At 53.8% G+C, this 20145-nt stretch overlaps 1 protein-coding gene and 1 long non-coding RNA gene across 2 annotated transcripts in view; both read right to left on the reverse strand.

Annotated features, from left to right (window-relative positions):
* The window catches only part of AHCYL2 (adenosylhomocysteinase like 2), a 51470-nt gene extending 34475 nt beyond the window's left edge, over positions 1–16995 (reverse strand). The window contains 2 exon segments of the mRNA XM_068670197.1: positions 16527–16767; positions 16769–16995. Coding sequence (XP_068526298.1) covers positions 16527–16767; positions 16769–16914 — 387 coding nt within the window. The 5' untranslated portion in view covers positions 16915–16995.
* Positions 4254–10410, reverse strand: LOC137849987 (uncharacterized). The gene is made up of 4 exons (XR_011092217.1): positions 6583–10410; positions 5637–5762; positions 5345–5507; positions 4254–5239 (listed from the first exon to the last, which is right to left on the reverse strand). It is a non-coding gene; the product is annotated as an uncharacterized lncRNA (long non-coding RNA).
* Positions 16996–20145: the final 3150 nt, after the last annotated feature.

Raw genomic sequence — 20145 nt, forward strand, 5'->3', positions numbered from 1 at the left:
AAATGTGTTTTTTTTTTCTTCTCCAGCGTTAGAAATCCCAAGCCAGCAGACTCTGAAACCCAATTGGTGGCTGCAGAGAAGCTCTGGTGCAGTTTTCGGGCTGGTTTCCTGGCCAAAGTGCTGTTTTTTAGCAATGTGCAGTTTACCAAATCCGAGCAATTCAGCGCAGTGCTCGTGGAGAAGTTCGTTTTCGTGCTCTGCTCTTATGTTTGCAGATAACCATCTCACTGCGCTGCTTTCAGCTCCGTTATCCGTTTCAAGACTCCAATACCACATAAAAAAAAAGACAAATGCTTTAAAAAATATTAAACTCCTTCATAGCACAGGGCAATTTTCACCGTCAAGGCACAGGAATCCACAAGGCACTGCTCACACCAGGCCATGGGAGGCTCCAGGAGGGGCTGCGCTGAATCCACACCACGATGGGAAGGAAAAATCTTCTTCCTTCGTGAAGCAGCTGGGAAGAAATCCCCACGGGGAGCCCAAAGCTGTTGAGAAACCCACCCTAGAGCTAAACAACACCAAGGGACCCACTGCCCCCTGAGGCACCTGCTTCAAGAGATCCTTGTGAAATGCAAAAGCACCGATCGCATTTTGAACAACCCATTAAAAAATAAATAAAACAATTTTTGGACAAGGAAGGGGAGCCAAAGCAAACCCAGCTTTGCACCCCCAGTTATCTGGGGGGGAGGAAATGAAAACGAGGGCGTTTTTTTCATTCCTGGGTACGAAAAACGCAGCCACTAAATTATTTGGTGTTGCTTTTCCTTTCGCCAGCAGCCTGCCAGGCTGGTACCTCCGATGCCAAAAAGGAACCAGAGAGGAAAGCTCTTGGGGTGTCTGGGGTTTAACCCCAGTGGCCAAGGGGTCCGAGGAAGAGCGTGTCCTGTGCTCGGGGGGTCTCATGCTGAGGGGTCTGCACCACGCCTGGCACTCAGCCTGGTTCTCACCTGGTTGCACGCTTCTGGTTGTTATTCTCCACCCGTTTCAGTGCCCACAGAAGTGATTTATATCCGCTCCTGCAAGTTAGGAGCAGCTGGCTCCTGGCTATGCTGAGGAAACGCGGGTGGAGCAGACTGAATTTATTGGTTTTCTTCCCGATGTAGCAAAAAGAACGGGGAGGTGCAGCAGGGAAAGCAGCCTGGAAGCTCTCCCTCAGCTGCCAGGCACGAGAGGCCGGTTCCTGGAGGAATCCAACGGATCCCACAACTTCCAGTGATGCAGGAGCAGAGGATAACTGTGCTGGAAGGTCCTGGGCATCCACAAGGATGGACAAACTGCCCGACACCACCACGAGCAACGCAAACTGCGGGTAGAAGGATCAATAACCCCACAAAGACCAAATCCCTCAAGCTCACCGGACTACAGAGCTTCAGATTTTCACTCCGTTGCTCAAGGGGATGAGCATCAGAAGTCCCTCTGGTGTTCTGCAGAGAGTTCTGAGAGAGTCTGGTGATGTGCTGCAGCAAACACACACCTCGAATCCTCAGGAACCTGCCAGCATGGGCCCCGAGCAGCCAAGGTCTGCAAAAAAACGAGCTTAAAACAAGTAATGAACACCTCCAGGCAGCAGGGCTGCAACCAGCAGTTACCCCAGAAGCACGGATGCTTTTAGCGAGTGGAGTCTGACAGCTTCAGTGGGCAAAAGGGAAAGATAAAATAATGATTTTGGCTTCCTGCTACACGCAGCGGTTATTAACGCAGAGAAAAATAAGGTTCGCTATGTTCTCACGGCTACGTATTCCGATACTCTCTGCAAAATGTGTTTTTTAAAGGCCAAGATTTATCGAAATGTGCCTGCTGACAGAGAAAACCCTCCTTCCACTGCTGTGGCCGCTGCCTCCTGCAGGTTGGCTTTGCAGGCAAAGATGACAGAAGGTGAGATTCGACCATGAAAAGCAATGCACATCTCAGCAAAGCATCCTAACCCGTGAAAATTGAAGCTCTTTTTGAGGCTTTTCCAGCGGTAGCTGCCCACCACCACCTCCCAGAAACCCAAACTCCCTCTGCCTGAAGAAGCAGGAGGGCCTGTCTCAAAAAGAAACCTGTTCTGGTTCTGAACTCCAAAAAACACGAGTGCAATTAAACCAAGGAATCCTTAAATAAAGGTTTCTCACACCCTCTGCTTTTATGGGAGTACAAAGGAAGAGCTCAAGCACTGCTTCCACTTATTTCTCAGCGCTAAGCAGAGGCGCAGCAGAAGATGCTCTCAGTAATTTTCTGACACTTCTTAGAAAAATGCAAAGCTTGAGTCCTCCCAGCAACATCCTTTCAAGGCTCTCACAATACAATCACTGAAATTGTAGAGCTAAACCTCCTAAAGCAGCTCCTATGAAGAATAATTCTGTAGCTGAAGAACTGCAGTTAAAGACCAGCAAATTTCCACCCACCTCCGCGTTCCCCCCACTCCAGCACGCGGACCTCACGCTAAAGCAAAGAGGTTCTGGGAGAGGAAAGAGAAATGAAAGGTTGTGGGACAGGACACACATCAGGAAGGCTTCAAGGGCAGGCAGAAATGCACCAAAACGAAGCCCAAAGCCCCTCCTGGCCTCCCCACGTTCGCATCTCTCCATGTTGACTTCTTGCGCACGTGGCTGAAGGAAGCATTGGGTTACGGCTTCATGCTTTTAGCATATTTCTAACAGAGAAAAACTGGCAAAAGAGCATAAAAAGGGGGGTAAATAGAGGTTGGAAAGCCAAGCAACGAGATGTTGTGCTCCGTTCTTCATGGCAAGGAATACGACGAGCTGTCGCCGCTGTAAATGGTTGACTCTGCTTGAGTTGGTCCAGAACTGGCAACACCGAGCCACGGTTTGGGGCTAAATCTTCCATTTCTGACTCAGCTTTTCAGTAAAGACTGAAAGGACTTGCAGGGATATTTGAAGGAGGAATTTGGTCAAAAGGCTTTATGTTTTTTTTAAGGCTTGTTATTATCTAAGCGTGCAAGTACTGCGAAGCTCATATTTTTACAGGGAAGATGTGTTTTCTCTAAACAAGCACAAAAATCAGCTAAAATGAGAGCTGGAGGTTTTCTTCTCCATTTTCTCCTCGAGTTTGTCAGACCAACATCTCAGGAACACACAGGGCAGCACTTTGCCAAGTCATCAGCTGGGAGAGTGAACCACGAAAGGAAATCTCCAGGCTCAGAGGGACCGAAATGTAGGACACGGCCTTGTTCTGCCGGGACCTGATAGTGCTAAAGCCATGTTGTGTTTTCAGATGAGATCTCTGGGGTGTGAAGTTCAGAAGTTCAGAGAATTTAGAGGTGAATTCTGTCGTAAGTCATGTCCTCTGCTGGAAGAGAGCTCACAGACACACTTCTTTGGTTTTATCAAAGGCCACTTTGGGGGCGAAGCCTCCCAAAATCTGTGTCTCCTTCCCACCACCAGCTCCTTCCCGAAACAGAGGGGACTTGAGCACTTTTCTTTTAGCTAATAAAAACTTCCCGAAGGCCAGAAAATGCTGGGCCTGCCTGTCAGTACCGCGAGCATCCTGAGCCACATCACGACTCCACAACAACCTCACTCCTGTTAGCTCTGGAAAAAACAATTTGTCTTCCCTGAGGACCGTAATCCTGCCAGATCAGGGATGGAGATAGAGATATCGAGATTTTTTTTTAAAGGAAACCATAACGTGGCTCTCTCCAGACACTCTGCTTTGTGCTGTAACTGCGTTCCCAAGCTTTTGACACCCTAAATGAAAATAAATAAAGAAGCAAAGCAGGAGGTGCAGGCTGTGATATCGCAGAGCCAACCAGCTTCACGTGTTCAGTGGCACCCTGAAGACTCGATGCTGCCCCAGCTCCAAATAAAATATTCCCTTTACTCCTCCTCGTTTCTTTAATAAAATTTTAATTACCCTGAAGGCAGTTAGGGCTGCATACGAAGGCAGATGCCTCATAATTAACGTAACAAAACACCAGGATCATTGTCTAGCCACGCTCTGCAAATCTGAGAAGATTCTGCTGGGCAAAGGGCTTTGGCAGCCGCATTTCTGTGCAAAATTTCCTGTAACTGCTGCAAGCATCGAGAAGTTCTCACCCCATGAAAGCCCCTGTGACACGTGGGCAGATTCCTCCTGGAATCTGAAAGTCCTTACAGCTGAAATCCTCCTCGGAAGGGCGAAGGCACCACGGGCTGGGATCGCTGCTCCTGGTGGCTCTATCCTCCTGCAGCTCACCCACACCTCGGAGAGCCCCTGAGGACAGCCAGTATTTGCAAACGAATCCAACGAGGAGCTTCAGAAACCTGGGGTGATTAGAGGGGAATAAAATTTAAGGAGAAGAACTGGGGGAGTGATGGAGAAGTGGTTCCAGGGGACATTTCCAGCGTGGAGCACCTTTAAACTGCTCTGCTCTCGGGGAGCTCCGGTTGTCCGTCTCGGCACGGCTGAGGGCTGGCCAGGGCAGGAAAGAGAAAAACTCTTCCCTCGTGTTCACCAGGTGAGAACAAGAATGCTGTTCAGAAGGACGTTTCATTGGCTTCCTAAGGATTTATTTAACGCTGGTTACGAAGAGGACAGAAATCAAGAGGCGAAGTCAAAACCCAACCGCACACAAACCAAAAACCACGCGCCGAGGAGCGAGCTTTGGTTTGAAAACCTGGCTGTGGGCAGGCAATAAATAAACCAAAGGAGTTAAGTGCTGAGGGAGCTATGGGGATAAAGGGACTTCTGACAACTTCTACAACAGAGCCACTTGTGATCAAGGTTAAAAGAGCACTGGCAATTTGGCACCGAGATCTGGAAAGCCTCTTCCTTCAGCAGGAAGAGACACGGCGTGCCGGCCGGTTTCCAAGCCCCCTGTTATGCCACACTCCCATTCCCCAGTCTGTGTTTGTGGGAAACCCAGACCCCAACACACAAATCTAAACACAGCCAGCCCCACACAACCTCAGGGGAGCACATTTAGGGTCACTGAGGCCACCCCAACCCACTGGGGGAACCAGGCTGATCTCTCCACCACCCTCTTCCCTGCCCAGGCGGGCGCAGGGCTCTGCCTCCTCACCTGCAGCATCCCCGGCAAAGCCCCCAGGAAATTCGGCTCACCTACTCTGCTTTCCATCAGCTCTCGGTTATTTTAAGACCCAAATATTAGATTCAGGCACCTAAACCTGCACACAACGCAACTGCTTACTGCAAGCGCCCTCCCCCTTTTTGGGGAAAAACAACGCAAACCTCAGCGGCACGAAGAAAGCTTTTACAGCACGGTGCTCCTCTGCACAGGGAGGTGTTTGCCAACCTAAATGCGTTTTATTTGGAGGAAAACAGAAGCAATGGGATCGGTGAAAGCCTCAAGACAAACGGGGGGGGCAAAAATCTGTAGGGTGACTAATTTGGGTTCTACCTGATGTATTATAACGTGCTGGGAACGTGCCCTTCTGCTGGTTTGCTGCTTGTTCTCCCCCTTTCTATTTGTTTCCGAAATCTGTTCCGTGACATTTCTGTTCCTCCGTTCCAAATTTCTCAGAAACTAACTAGCGACGAGGAAGCTTGACGGCTCGGGAGCTCTGCGTGTACGGAAAAAAAAAACAAAAAAAAACACTCAGCAATGAGTCAAGGCTGAGCCGCCGAGGCGAGAAGCGAGCAACGAAGGCCGCGTGAGAAGGAACACCCAGCATCGCAGAGCTGACATTCACCTGGAGGATTCTTCTGCTTCTTCCTTGACAATTTGGAAAACGAATTTGCCCACACCCGCTGCCGTCATCCTCCTTGAAGGGAACGTTTTTAATTCCCTGGCAGCCGCCGACTCGTCAGCAGGGAGACTGCAGAGAGAGGCAGCAAACGACTCAGGGTGCTGTTCATTGGCGCTGTGGATGAAGAGGATGAAGGGAAAGGCTGCTCTGCTCTTCCTCCACTCACCCTTCTCCTCCTCCTCCTCCCTGCTGGTCCACGCACTGCTCCCCAGCCCCGCCGCCCTCAATTTGTTTTGCAAGAGGAGCCAAAAGGGCTGAAAGAAGAAGTACAGGAGGTGCAGGAGCAGGATCCCTCGGGGGATCAGCCAAGTGATTCAGCAGCCTTGCCCAACCTCCGGGCAGAAGGGGAAGGGTGAAGTGGGACGGGTGAACCGAACTCACTCGTCGGGGCTCGCTGGCACGGATTTCTGCCCTGCCTTTCTGCCCAAGGTCACCCTTCCCCCTGCCCTGTCAAGGGGAGAAACCAGGGAAGGAGCAGAATTCCTCTGAGTGAAGGAGCAGAATTCCTCTGAGCTCGAAGACGAAGCTTGGCAGAGCCCGCGGCACCTTTCGCCTCCTGGATGAAGCTGGAGGATAAATTTCTTAAAGATGCTTGGTTAATTTTTAAGTGGGGAGGGAGAACCTAAATTCTGCTCGATGCTGGTCTGTGGTTGCACACAAATCTAGAGCGAGGCTGCCCCTTCCCCTTCCGTACCACCCTTATCAACACCCTCTTATCAGTGCCACCATCGGCAGGCTGCTGTTCCTTTAAAGCAAGGACAAAGAGCAGGAAACAAAGAACAAACGAACACACGGGAGAAAAGAGCAGCTCGGGGTCCCTGTGGGATGAAAAAAGCTTTGTGCAGCTCCGGCTGTGTCCGGGAAGCTCAGCGGGGCTGCGTGCACCTACTTGGTTCTGCCGCTGGGTTACCGAAGGAAGAGCCTCCAAAAATCACACACGCGCCTCGATGAATCAGCCCGAGCTGCTGCCACAGCTCCAGTCCTGCCTCACACAACTTCCAAAATCCCGGCTTGGTCAGACTTTCCACGCTGGAAAAGCAGCTGCTCTGGCATTTTGTGATTGCTGTGCCAGCAGCTAACGCCCCTCGGAAGAAAGGCGAGGCAGGAGGAGAGGTCTGGTGGCAGCCGTCTCGCGACGCACGGCGACTGAGAACGCTTTATGTGTATGAGATGACTCGTTTGGGGTCGTTTTGCTGTAGCGTTTCCCTCTAAAAGGTCATTTTGCTGACTGTTTCCCTCTAAAAGCTCAGGATATCCCATGGGGCACGGAGCCTCCTGGAAGACACAAGCACCAGGCAGCCAGGAGCACGGCCACTCTTTTGGTGAGCTCTCTGCACGCCCCCACGCTCCTTCCTACCCTCTCGGGATGCTTTCACCCTCTCCTGGATCTCTGTGGATGTCCAAAAAATGAGTCCTGAAGACCACGATGGAGCAGGGTTTACGCAGGAGGAGGGGAACGGCTGGGAGAAGCGGTGGGTCAGCAGGCAGGGAGGAATCGGGAGCGTGGAGCGATGCGGCCACAGGACACGGAAGGGCTGCAGGAGGGCAGAGCTGGGGGAAAGCACCCCAAAAAAGCACCAGGGAATTCTCATTTCATCCGTCTTGTAGCTGCAAAGGGTCTTCAACAGACACCGCACGGAGCACTCGATGAAGCAGTCGTCCCCACTCAGGGGAGAGAAGCGACACTGCCCGATTTATGGGAGGGAGGTACAGATAGCTGGAGCAACTGGCCCAAGGTCGATTTAATACCACAAAAAAGCTCAGCTGGAGAACCACGTGGAGCTTCTCTTCCTCTCCTCCTTCCTTTAAAAGTCTCCTCCTATCCACAGGAGGCTGCGTCCTGCACAAGGAGAGTTTATTTTCCCCTGCCACGTGGGTGAGAACGGGTCCTTGCACATCCACCCGCAGAACATCTCTCCTTCCTTATTGCTCTCAGCTCAGGATCCTTGTAGTTGTTGAGGGCTCCCCCGAGACCCATTTCGGTCTTCCTCCTCTTCCCTGCCAAGGCAATTGCCTTGCTCCGTCGTGCAGCCCAGCAACTATTGTTAGAAGGCTTTGCTCCGCGGGTGGGTTTCTGGACTTCTCCTCCACCTCTCGAGTGACGGAGATTTAATATCGGGAACTTGAAACGAGTTCAATTTATTTTTTATCTTTCTGCTCCTTTTCTTTTTACTCCTACTGCTGCACCAACTTGGACCATATTCTGTTAATTAGGGGCTACAACCTGTACCAAAGCTATTTACAAACCAAAAGCTTTGTGGAGCATTTCCCAGTGACAGGAGCTGTTACCACGTCCTCACCGTGCCCTTGTGCCCACCAGGAAGAGCCACAGGTGGCAGCACCCCATCTCCTCGCGTTCCCCATGAATAATTCCCGATTAATAAGGGGCAGGAGGCCAGCAGAGACCTCAAACACCTTCATCCTACTTGATGGCAAGCTCAGAGACAGGCGAGATGCCAACCCCAAGACACGATGGCGAAGGGTGGCACCAGGAGAAATGCTCTCGTCCCCTTCTCCTCCTCTGCCTCTCCTCCAGGACGAAGGACCCGTTTGAAAGCCAGCTGCTCGAGGCAGTGCAGCAAAGAAGCTGGTCCAAAAAGGGCAGAACAGCTCAAAATTCAGTGAGGACTCAGCAGCAAGGAGCGCTGACCACGCAAAGGAGGGTTGGGAGGATGAACCAGCACTGCTGAACGCATCCAGAGACATCTGCGGGTGAGTCCTCGCTCAGAAGTAAGACAACGTTGAAATAAACAGGTAAAAATCATTTGAGAATGTTTTTTCCAGAGCCAGCAGCTGGTATAATTAACCCAAATTAGGGGACCTGACTGCGCACGAGCTGGAGGAGCCACTAAGGGCGAGCAGCCCCACAGGGTGCAGGACGGCTCGGGTGAGGAGCGCCCTGTGCTCAAAAACTTGGCAGCTCCGTGCTTAAAAACTGGACTTTTAGGGGAAAAAGAGGCTGGAGAAGCACACGAAGAAGCCGGCAGCTTCATGGGGAAAGGCCTCACAGTGCCACACGCAGCAGCCAGGCCAAGGGCTCCAGCACCAGCCCGGGCTGGAGCCGATTTTAATGATAATAGTTGCCATGGTTACCTTAATTCCATCACAGCTCCGAGTCGTCTCGCAACTCAAGGCTCCACACACCGCTAATCAGGAGTCTTGCATAACATTAGCACTGAATAACCCAATTTAAACCCATTTAAAAGCCTGGATTGTCGCAGAGGTTGTTGACGCAAAAAGGAGGAAAAAAAAAAAAAAGGGAAAAACACAAACCTGTTTTGTTCTGGGAACTGCTGCTTCTGTTTCTGTCCCCAGCGAGCGCCCTGTGCGTGCAGAAGCTGGGGGTGAGCCAAAGCCAGAGCAGAAGCGAAACTTTTGGTTTGTTTAGGCAAGTAATTTTCGGTTTTCTTAGGGAGGAAAAGGAAAGGGAGTATGGTGATCACGTCAGAGGGGCTGAGAGAAGGACTCCTGATGATTTTGGGGAGAATAAAACAACGTGGGGTGACCATCCTGGAGTAGGGAGCAGGGAGAGGTCTCCAACTGCAGCTTCCACGTTCCTCCTTTGACGGCTGGAAAATATTCCTGTAATTTAAACAGAGCCGTAATAAGCTCAGCTGACCTTAGTCTAGACAGAAGCTCTCCCAGATCTGTTCCAGTTTGCCTTTTGGGTTTCAGGTCCTTAAAATCAGGCACGGAGCATCAACCCAGAGGGTTCAGAGGAGGAGACACCTGCGGTGCTCCAGCAGCTCGGGCACAACAGGGCGGCGGGGCCCCTCTGCAGCTCAGAGGCAGCAGGGCACAAGGCAAGGCCCCCATCCAGTCATCAAGTCTCAGAAAAGCAAAGTTTTGGGACCAGCTTTTGGTGATCTGCCCTGCGGGCTGGTTTCCAGACAGCCCCGTGTGATCCCCTATTAAATTAGAGGCAGAAAGAGAAGTTTTTCCAATCTCACTAGGGCCGGAGCAGACGCAGCCCCTCGCACACAGACCTCAACCCGCCAGGAGCAGAAAACAGAGGCTTTAAAAAAGGTTTGGCACTTCAACATCCTACAAAATCCCATTTTCTACGATGCCCATGAATTTCGGATGAGCCACACGGGCCAAAAACCGAGCAAAAGACCTTATCTGGATAAACAGGGCACAGAAGGGAGAACCCTAAGAGCTGGCAGAGTCTGCCACCTGCAACGCGACGCCTCCCGTTTGCAAACCCCCAAAAAGAAATTAAACAAGAAAATTAAAAAGAAATTAAATGGCTTTTGTAGGACCAGCAGCACAGGGTGGGAAGGCAGGATGCTGCTCAGGCGAGGAGGCACGAGAGCGGTGTAAGAGCCTTCCCCTCCCACGATTCTGGTGCCGAAGCCTAATTTGTTCTGCTTGCATTGTGCTCATCTTGGCGTTATTTAACCACGTTACAAAGCCAGGCGACAAAAAACCAGGGGTGGGCCAGGATTCGGCGCCTCTCCTCCTGGTTGTTTGGTTGCTTGGTTATTCTCCTCTCCGGGGTTTTTCCCCCCCCACCCCCCTCCAGCTGAAATCCAGGCTTCTGCTAGGAAATAATTGCAGGAGAGCCGAGGTGGCAACGAAACCACCTCCTCCACGCCTCCAGCTGAGGTTTTCCCAGCAGGTTGGCTCACAGCATCCATCAGAGCAGGAGGAACAGATTTCGGCTGCTCACGTGAAGCAGGAGCAGAGGAGGCAGCATTTTGGCAGAGCCCTGGCACGGTGTTTTGTTCCTGACGGAGAGGAATCTCACCTTTCTGGCCCCTACAAAAAGCTCCCGGGCAGCTCGGATGGGTCAGGGGTTAGGATTCGGGGTGTTTGATCCAAGAGTGGAAAAAAGGGAACTGTTTGGGAGGGTGCAAGGTGTAGGGTGCTGAGTAAGTTACCACCTGTAGTAATAAAGCGTTTCGTGCTGTTTGGCCTTCACAGGAGTCGGTGTGTTATAGAAGAAGGGAAAATTGCTGGCTAAAAGCTGATGGAGAAAGAGGAAAGGCCCGTGATTGATCCCCCCACCCTCAGGAGTTGTGGTATCACAGCTCCCAGCTCACCTGGGGTGAAGATTTCACACATCAACACCCCAAAACGGTCAGCCTGCCCCAGGCATCACCTCAAAGACAAGCTTCGGAGGGATACAGGGCAGCTCCTTCAAGGCAGGAGGCCCCCAAATATCTGTTGGCATCGAGGGTGGGTGGATTGGGGGCACCGAATTCCAAAGGGGAGAGCAGGAGGCTGAAAGGGGGGTGATTTTCCCCCAACAGCACCCAAGGGAGCCGTAAGGCACCCGTTTGCAGTCAGGCTGCAGGGCTGAGGAGGCTGTGTTCTGGAAGACAGATCTTCCTTCCCCTCCTACCTCTTTTCACAGCGCTGAACAGCTCGCTAGGTTCACGCTAAGGCTCTGAGAATCAGCCCGGGCTTTTTTCCCCTACAGAAATAAAACCTTGGGATTACACACACGAATAGTGTCACATGTAAAAAAATAAATAAATAAGAAACCCACAGTGAGTGCTCGACACCTTCGCTTTCAGATTTAAAGGATTAAACACTCAGAAGTAACAAAAACCCACGACGTGATGCCAACCACCGCAGCGCCCTGGGATTTAATTCACTTTGGGGTCAGTGTTATCCCAAAAGCCCCGTCCCCAGCAGGGCAGAGCTCACGTCCTGGCTCTGAAGGGCTTTAAAAAGCAGCCCCACAGGACTCAAACCCTCCGAGGGGTGACAGCAAATGTCACCGAGCCCGGTGAACTTCTCACCTTCCCAGCACGTGGCCCAGGCACGCAGCCACCCGCGGGACATGCCGCCACGTGGCTCGTGGCAGCCCAGAGCATAATTATACAGAAAAAAATATACACATGATATGTTACCCCTCGCCTCCTGGCTTTTTCTCTGATCCTCACCTCCCCAACCCGCTGCAGCCTCAGGAGAGGCCGAGGGGAAGGTGAGGAAGAGGAGGGAGCGGGCACGCACTCGTTCACACCGTGGATTTCTGGATTTCTGCACTGGAACCCAAAATACCAGCTGCTGGGGGCGCACCGAAGAGCTGACCCCTTACACAGCCAAATACCTTCGAGAGAATCGGCTGCAGTTACCTGGAAACAAAAAGGGATTTTCTCTCTGACTCCTGAACGCGCACACAGCAAAACCGGGATGGGATTTGGCACAAGCCAAGAGTAAATTGCAGCAGCTCAGCGTGACCAAAAGCCACGCGTTTAAGGCCAAACTGGTCTCTGTGAAACACTGGATTTTTGGTAGCAACCACCCCACCCCAGAAAGTAGCAGGTTTTTGGTGGGTTTCTTTTTTTATAATCCCACATCGAGCCCGTTTCGTGCGCTCTGCGAACAATAGCAATTATCTGGGCCAGCACCAAAGCCGCCCCGAGCAGATTTCCCCGCCTCCATAAACCCCAAAGTCACGGAGAGAACACCAAAAGTGAGTCAGCGAGCTGCGGGGTAACTGGAAGGCGAGCTGGGAACAGCGAGCAGCCCGACCCCGCCGCCAGCCCTCTGCTAAATTGGTCCCTGAGTCACTTTGATGGGAACGGGCCATTCCCGGGATTTTCTCACATAACTTTGGGATTAAACGCCCATCACCTCGTGCCCCGTTAAGTAAATACCAAGCCAAGCCTCCAGGCTGTCGGGTGAAGGCATGTTCGCACTCCTCCTGGTTTTAAATCCTTGCCTTCGGAAGAAAATTCGAAGCAGAGCAGCTCTGGACAGCCAGCTCGTTTTATGACTGACTTTCCTCTCCTCTGACGCTCACGAAAAAGGCAGTTTCCGCCTATTTCCGGCCCCAAAAAGCAGCAAAATTTGAATGTTTCGCGTAGCAAAAGGCTAAAAGAGCTTTTCGGAGACCACTGAGGCTGTGGAGCCGCCTTGGGCAGCGGACAGGATGCGGCTTTGGGGCTGGACTCAGGCTTTGCCCCCGGGGCAGCCACAAAGCACAGGGAGGAGGCGGTGAGAGGCTGCAGGAGCAGGGCTTGGGCTCGGCTGCTAAACGCTGTAATTAGGCTGTTTTTCGGCAGTGAGGCTCCTACGGGCAAGTCCACGCAGGAGGGTGCAGGCAGAGGACGGCTGGAGCCGGGCAGACACCAGGCAGCTCCAGCACAGGAGCCGCGTGCCACGAAGAATAGGATGGCACAAGCCCTGCTCTGGCAAAACGACCTCTGTAAGGTTTTCGTACCTGGTTATGAACGGGAAAAGTGTTGGTTAGCTTCCTTCCTTCCTTATTTCCTTCTTCCTTCCATAAAAAGGAGATGAGCAAGTCCCTGCAAATGTCACCCGCTTCTGCTGGTCACCAGGTCCTCTGGAAGCTCGCTCAGAAGCCTCTGATCCCTTTAGGAACTGCTCCATTTGAGGCTTTTGTGCACATTTCTGCTAAAATAAGCACTTCTGTCCATATTTATGTAGTTATACGGGCACTTTTCCCTAATAACAATGTTGGGATAAGTTAAAAACAGTCCAAGGTTCTCTCCTCATGGTGCAAACTGTAGGAGAGCTTACGCTGCAGGGTAAGAGCATCGGTGTGGACATCAGATCCACGGAGCAGGGAACGACTTTGGGCAACCTGAGCATTCTTCATTCATAATGTTAAAAAATAAACAGAAATCCTTAACCTCGAATCCTCGAAGCTCCCCGAAGAGTCACCATTTCACCTTCCTCAGGCGTGCTTTCTCACACTGATTTCTCCCCATTCAGACCTTTTTTTGTTTTTTGGGGAGGGGGGGAGGCTACAAATGCACAGCATGAGCTGCGTGGAGCTGGCTCGGTGCGAGGCTTGAGGTTTATTTTATCCTCCGTGCAGCCTTTCCCTCCCTGCCAGCCCTGAGCAAGCGGTGCCTGGCATCATCCAGGGGCTGGAGCTGGTTTCTCAGCCTGCCCCCTCCATCCGCCAGGCAGATCCTGCCACTTTTCTGCAGCTCTTCCCCCTGCCAGGGCCTTAGCAGGACGTTGGCTGCCTCCTCCACGCGACCGAGGTTCTGCTCTTGGACCCCTGGCTCAAACCTGCAAAACCGGAGAGGAAAAAAAAAAACAAAGAAAAGAGCGAGGCGGATGCTTTCTGCACCCTGCCGCTGTGATTTGGGGTGATTTGGAGCAATTCTGTTCCTTCAGCCTCATTGTTTTTCAGCGTACCCAAGGCTGGGCTCCCCAGCTCGCTGCTTTACGCTGGGTTTTACCCTTGTTGGAGCTGAACCGTGGCGTTGTTTTACAACGCAGCAGACGGAGTCGAAAAGGAAACCTGAAAGGTCAAACACGGCTCCCAAAGCCGTAATTGCTTCACCTTGCTCATCTTTCAAGTGTCAAGCCAGGGCCAAAGCTAAGGCTGGGCTTTTAATTGCTTGCGAATTCAAGCCCCGGGCTGCTGCCCCTGCGGGAAAGGTGCAGACGTGATGATTGTTAGGTGATTTTTATTCCTGAGGGGGGGGTCCAGCCCCCTCAGCACCCCATAAAATGCAGTTTGCTGTTCCATCCCGAGTGCTGAGCTCCTCCTTTCCACGCTTGGCCACCCACTCCTGTCCAGCGTGGTTATTTTCCATCCCTTCTTTCCTGCTGCGGCGCCTCCACGCCGAATGTTGAGCTCTCGACCCTTCCGAGCGGCCTCCCAAAAATCAAACTCCTCACGTTCACAGGGGCACACGGAATAAAAGAGCCTCCGAGGACAAGGTTTCATTAAGCAGCGTTCAGGACGGGCTCATTAGAGCGGCGCTTGGGAGCTCGGCCCCAGGGGGGAGCGTTTATGGCCTCCCTTAAGCGATCCCCGTGGATTATTAGGGTGGGTAATGTGGCCAGGCAGAAAGTGCAGCCTAAAACTCCAGTTTTAGGGACTTTAGGGTGACCTCCTGCTTTGCCAAGAGGTAAATGCTCACCATAAAACTTCAGGGCTACACAACCATGGTCACCAGAGCTCCCCAGCCAGGGTTGTACGCACTCGATGAGCCCTACAGGGGGGCAGGAAGCAACGTGGCCTCGTTGCGGCCCCCAGCAGCACCAACGTGTCCCCAAATTCAGCATTTCTTCCTGTGTTTCGGTGTGGGGATGACACCAAGAAGGAATAACCACGGCAAGCAGCACAAGGTGCCATTGTGAGCTTAGACACAAGCACCACGTCCAGCCAGAAGGTTAAAATCCCAAGAAAAGCAGCAAGCACAACGCTTCCAACCCATAAACCAGTCAAAAAGAAAAAAAAACACATTTTTTTGACCCGACAAACTCTAAGAATTGCAGCTGACTTCAAATCTCCCGGATTTTGGTGCAGCCTGGCCAATATATTTTCAAGCCCACCTTTATAACACATTACAACAAAGTTCTCCTGGATCCCATCCCCATTTGCACCCACTTCTTTTCCATTTATTTTTGTTCCAAACCTCCTCTTGGCAGCCGCGGGGCCGCGAGCCATTTCCTGGCTACCAAAATTTGGGGGTGTCACAGGACCCACCCCGTACCTAGGTGGGGTAGGGGCAGCCCCACGCCCAGGGTGGATCACGGGGGGGCAACCCCGAGGCCCCACGCAATGGGGTGGTGGCCCTGGGTTTTTTTTGGGGGGTGGGGGGTGTCAGCTGTGTTGCCACACACTGTGATGGTTCCGATTTGGGGGGTGTGATGGTGTCCCTATTAGGGGGAGGGGGCACCCCGCGTCCCCATACACTGTGATGGTGTCCCCATTTCTTTATTTATTTATTTGGGGGGGGGGGGTCACTGTGACAGGGTCCCCACGCACCCTGACAGTTCCTATTTGGGGAGGGGGACACTGTGTCCCCACACACCATGATGAGTCCCATTTGGGACGTGTCACCCGTGTCCCCACACCGTGCCGGTGCCCCCATTTAGGGACTGGGGGGGGGACACCCTGACGGTGCCCCCGTTTAGGGGAAGACCAGGGGGGTCACCCCATATCCCCACACAGAGACAGCGTCCCCATTTAGGGGGCATCACCTGTGTCCCCACACCGTGCCTGTACCCCATCCCATTTAGGGACTTGGGGGGGACCCTCATGGTGACCCCATTTAGGGGAAGACCAGGGGGATCACCCCATACCCCACACAGTGACAGGGTCCCCCCATTTAGGGGACTAACGGGGGGTCACCCCATGTCCCCACACACCATAATGAGTCCCCTTTGGGGGGGGTGTCTCCTTTTATCCCCCCCCCACCGTGCCTGGATACCCATCTAGGGACTGGGGGGGGGACCCTTACGGTGTCCCCGTTTAGGGGCAGACCAGGGGGGTCACCCCATATTCCCACACAGAGACAGGGTCCCCATTTAGGGGGGACATGCAGGGATCACCCCGTGTCCCCACACACCATGATGGGTCCCCTTTGGAGGGGTGTCACCTGTGTCCCCACACCATACCTGTACCCCCATTTAGGGACTGGGGGGGACACCCTGACAGTGCCTCCATTTAGGGGCAGACCAGGGGGGTCACCCCATATCCCCACACACTGACAGGGTCCCCATTTAGGGGAAGACAAGGGGGGTCACCCCATGTCCCCACACAGTGACACGGTCCCCATTTAGGGGGCGGGGGGGGGAAGGGTGTCACCTGTTGTCCCCACACACCATGCCGGTGCCTCCATTTAGGGACGGGGGGGGACCCTAACAGTGCCCCCATTTAGGGGCAGACCAGGGGGCTCACCCCATATCCCCACACAGTGACAGGGTCCCCATTTAGGGGTCCGGGAGGGGTGTCCCCCATGCCCCCCCACCGTGCCTATACCCCCATTTAGGGCCTGGGGGGGGGGGGGAACCCTAACGTTACCCCCATTTAGGGCTGTACCAGAGGGCTCCCCCCTCCCCCCCCACACCCCCCTGTACCCCCATTAACCCCTTCCTCCCCGGTACCTTCTTAACAGTGCGCGGCGCCTCCGTGACGGTGCCGTCGGGGCTGACGAGCGCCTCGGCCGCTCCACAGCCGCCACCACCCCCTCCGTTATTGTCGCCACCGCCGTGGTGGTGCCGGTGCTGAGGCAGCAGCGGGTCGCTGCGCTTCATAGCCGAGGCCTGAGGCGCCCTGGCGGCGGCCGAGAGGGGCGGCTGAGGAGGGCAACCGGAGGATGAAGGGGGGGGGGGGGGGGTGGGCCCGCTCGGCCGCCGGGGCCGCCTCACGCTCGGTAACGGGCCCCGAGCACGACGGAGGGGGCGCGGGGGGGCACGAAGGGGCCGCCACAGCCGCTTTGTCCATGCTCAGCTCCTTCAGCTCCACGGCGGGGGCCGCCACCTGCACCGACATCGCCGCCGCCGCCGCTTCTGCCTCAGCCGCCGCCGCCGCCTCCGGTTCTCCTCAGGGACCGCCCGCTCCGCCCCCGCGCGCGGGGCACGCTGGGAGTTGTAGTCCCGCCGCCCGTTGCCACGCCCAGCCCGGTGCTATGAGGGGACTACAAGTCCCAGCAGGCAACGCGCCGAGCCTCAAAGGGCGGCCGCGCGGGGGGTCATGGGAGGTGTAGTCCTGAGGTGGAGGAGGAGGAGGAAGGGGGGAGGAATGGCGGCGCTGAGGGGGGACGAGGCCAGGCACCCCCCCGAGCCGTGCTGAGCCTCCCAAAAATGCACCAAAATCCCGTTTTAATTCCCAGTTTTGAATATTTCACAGTTTTGAATATTATTTCACGGTTTTGAGTATTTCACAGTTTGGAATCATGCCATTTCTGCCCGCTTATTTTTAAGTGGTTTTGAGGAATTTTGGAGATTTTCCCCACTCCGCAGCCCTGCCCCTTGCTCTGTGGCACCCCCTCACCACAGGGAGGCTCCCCCCAGGCCGTCCGTGCTCCCTTCAAGGCCAGGTCTCCATGCTTTGGCCTGCTCTGGGCTGGTCCCAGTTCATCCCAGTCCATACTGGGACACGGCCTGGGCAGACTGGGGGGGAGCTGCAGGGCCCAGAGCCCCCCTACTGGGGGCTACCCTCATCTTCCCCTCCTGGGCCACCTCAAGGGGCCAAAAAACCCAGCACCAAGCTCCCAGGCCTGCGGCTCCACCACAGGCAAAGCCCTGAGGAGCAGGATCCCAGACAGCACCCGAGAGGCAGAAAATTTGCTGTTCTGAGCCCAAAAATCCCCCCTTCGTGAGGGAGCGTTTGTGCACACAAGCAAACAAAAGCCTGGTAACAAAAGCCGGCGACAATCCGCAGCTTTCTGCATCCAGTTCTTCGGGAAAGCTCCTGTAGGGAAGGGAAACTCGAACCCGTCCTTCTTTTTTTTTTAATTGGTGTCATTTTTAGGATTAATGCGGGATATCTCTGGGCACAACTGTTATTTTTTTCCCTAAAGTCCATACAATTTCCAGTCCGTGCTTTTCAATGTCAACTTATTCATCGCTCAGCCTCTAATCGAGGATTTTGGGGGCTGTGCAAGCACCGGGCAAAACCCAACGTTGCCTTTCCAGTGGAGAGAGATAAAAAAATTTTTATCTCCAGTGGCTGGAGATAAAAAGTTTTTGTGGTTTTTGGTACCAAAGGGGCTGGGATCAGGCAGGAGAGGTACGGAATAGGCTGGAAAAAAAGCCACCAAGTGCCACAATCTCATGTTGGGTTTCAGGACCCACCAGAAATGCCAAGGTTAGGGCGGCACAGGGCAAAGCAACCTGTAAGATTTCGACAAAGCCAAAAAATTCACGCTTCGAGAGGAAGAGCACGGTGAGCAGGTGATGAAATATGAGCACAAAATGTAAAAAGCCCCCGGGGAGCAGAGGAAAAAACGGTTTCATTACGTGCCCGGGTGGCAGCAGGACTGGAAAATGCTCAGGGGAGAGGACGTGGAGAGGACGACGGGAGGAGCGAGAGGGGGGCGAAATTAAAGAAAAACACGGCTTTGAGCACGGAAAGCGCCCAGAAAAGTCCTATATTTGCTGAAATATCCCAATTTTCTTGCCGGAGCGAAATCAGGATGGGTCTCACGGCACCTTCCTGCCTCTCAGTCGGAGCAGAGAGCTCAGCTTTCGCTCTCAGAAGGGGCTTTTGGAAACAAAACTCTTTTGGAACCAAAACTCTTTTTGCAAGCCGCTGGGGGAGGGATTTGGGGTGGCAGCAGATGGAAATCCCTCCCCGGTGCTGCCTGCTCCGTGTGAAGCCCTGATTTCGGCAGCATCCCAGCTCTGAGGGGGGGTCTCGTGCCAGCCTGGGGGCTCGTGGGTTGTACCCCGGGTTGGCAGTGCTCCGGCTGCACGGCACCAGGCTGTGCTGGGGGATTTATTTGGAAAAACAGCGGATATTGGGGAGGAAGGGAGAGGTTGGAGGGTAGGGAGGGCTCCAACGCTCCAACAATCGGGGCTCTGTGAGCTGGGGATGGGGACACGGGACAGGCAGCCGTGCTGGGGAACGCGGCCCCAAAAAGGTTTTCCCTGTCTTGTGGCCATTTGTAGGTCTGCACAGCCAAAAATCAGGTTTGGGAACTGCTGCTCTTGCAAGCGATGAGCACAAACAGCTGGGTACTGGGCAGAGCCTCCACCAACCACTCCAAGGGCTGGATTTGCCCATTTCCGTGGTGTTTGGTCCTAAAAGCAGCGGCCACGTGGGTGCTGGCACTGGTGACAGAGCGCAGGGCTGCTTGGCACAGAGCCGATCCCAGCCGCTGCTAAGAGAAGGCAAAAACTCCTCCACGACCACAACGCCGTGAGCATCACCCCAGGAGAAAAAGGGGAAAAAAAATCCTTTTACGTGGAAGCTTTTTAGCTCCCGCTGTAACCCGACAGCCAGCCCTGCCGGGTATATTTAAGAGCAGACGTTCGTTAGCTCTGCTAATTGCAGCTCCTGCTCTGCAGGCTGGAGATGATTCAGCCGAGTTTCAGAATTTCAGCCTGTTCCTGCCTGGTGGCACGGGGACGTTCGATGCGAGCCATCCGATTGTACCACGGCGATCGATTCCTTCTGGAAAGGGCTCGAAATACCCAAAACTGGAAGGTTTTAAAGCTGTTTCACGACGGGAGGGCGGGCGGGGGGAGAGGAAAGGCTATTTGCTCCTGCGTAAAGGTAAAGAGGAGCCTGAAACGTTTTGGTCACTGAAGGGGAAAGGATCACGAAGAAATTAGGGTGCTTGAGCTCTTCCTCGTCCCCCTGAGGATGTCCCCAAAGGGGGATTTGTCCTCGGAGCCTTTCCTAACCCGTGCCTCTCCCCTTGCAGCACCCCTGTCCCAGCCCCGAGGGCTTTGGGTACATGGAATGGGTCAGCGATGGAGATCCCCGGGGAAAGCCCAGGCGAGGGGAGGAAATTGGAGCAAATCCCCCAGTTTTGGGGCTGATTCCATGCTATTCTCTTTAAAAAATGAAACCCACAGAAAAATCCCTCAAAATAAAACATTTCGTTCAGCCCCAGACAAACCAGCCCTACCCTGGCTTCCCATTGCACGCCCCAGCCCCAAAACAGCTGCGGAGCGAGCTCGGCCCGTCCCACTCACCAAAAACCATCAGGAAAACGCAATTCCACCCAAATTTAAGGCAGGACCAGGGGGCTGGGTAACCCCATAACCCTGGGTT

Source organism: Anas acuta, chromosome 1 (assembly GCF_963932015.1).
Source record: "Anas acuta chromosome 1, bAnaAcu1.1, whole genome shotgun sequence".
NCBI lineage: Eukaryota > Metazoa > Chordata > Aves > Anseriformes > Anatidae > Anas > Anas acuta.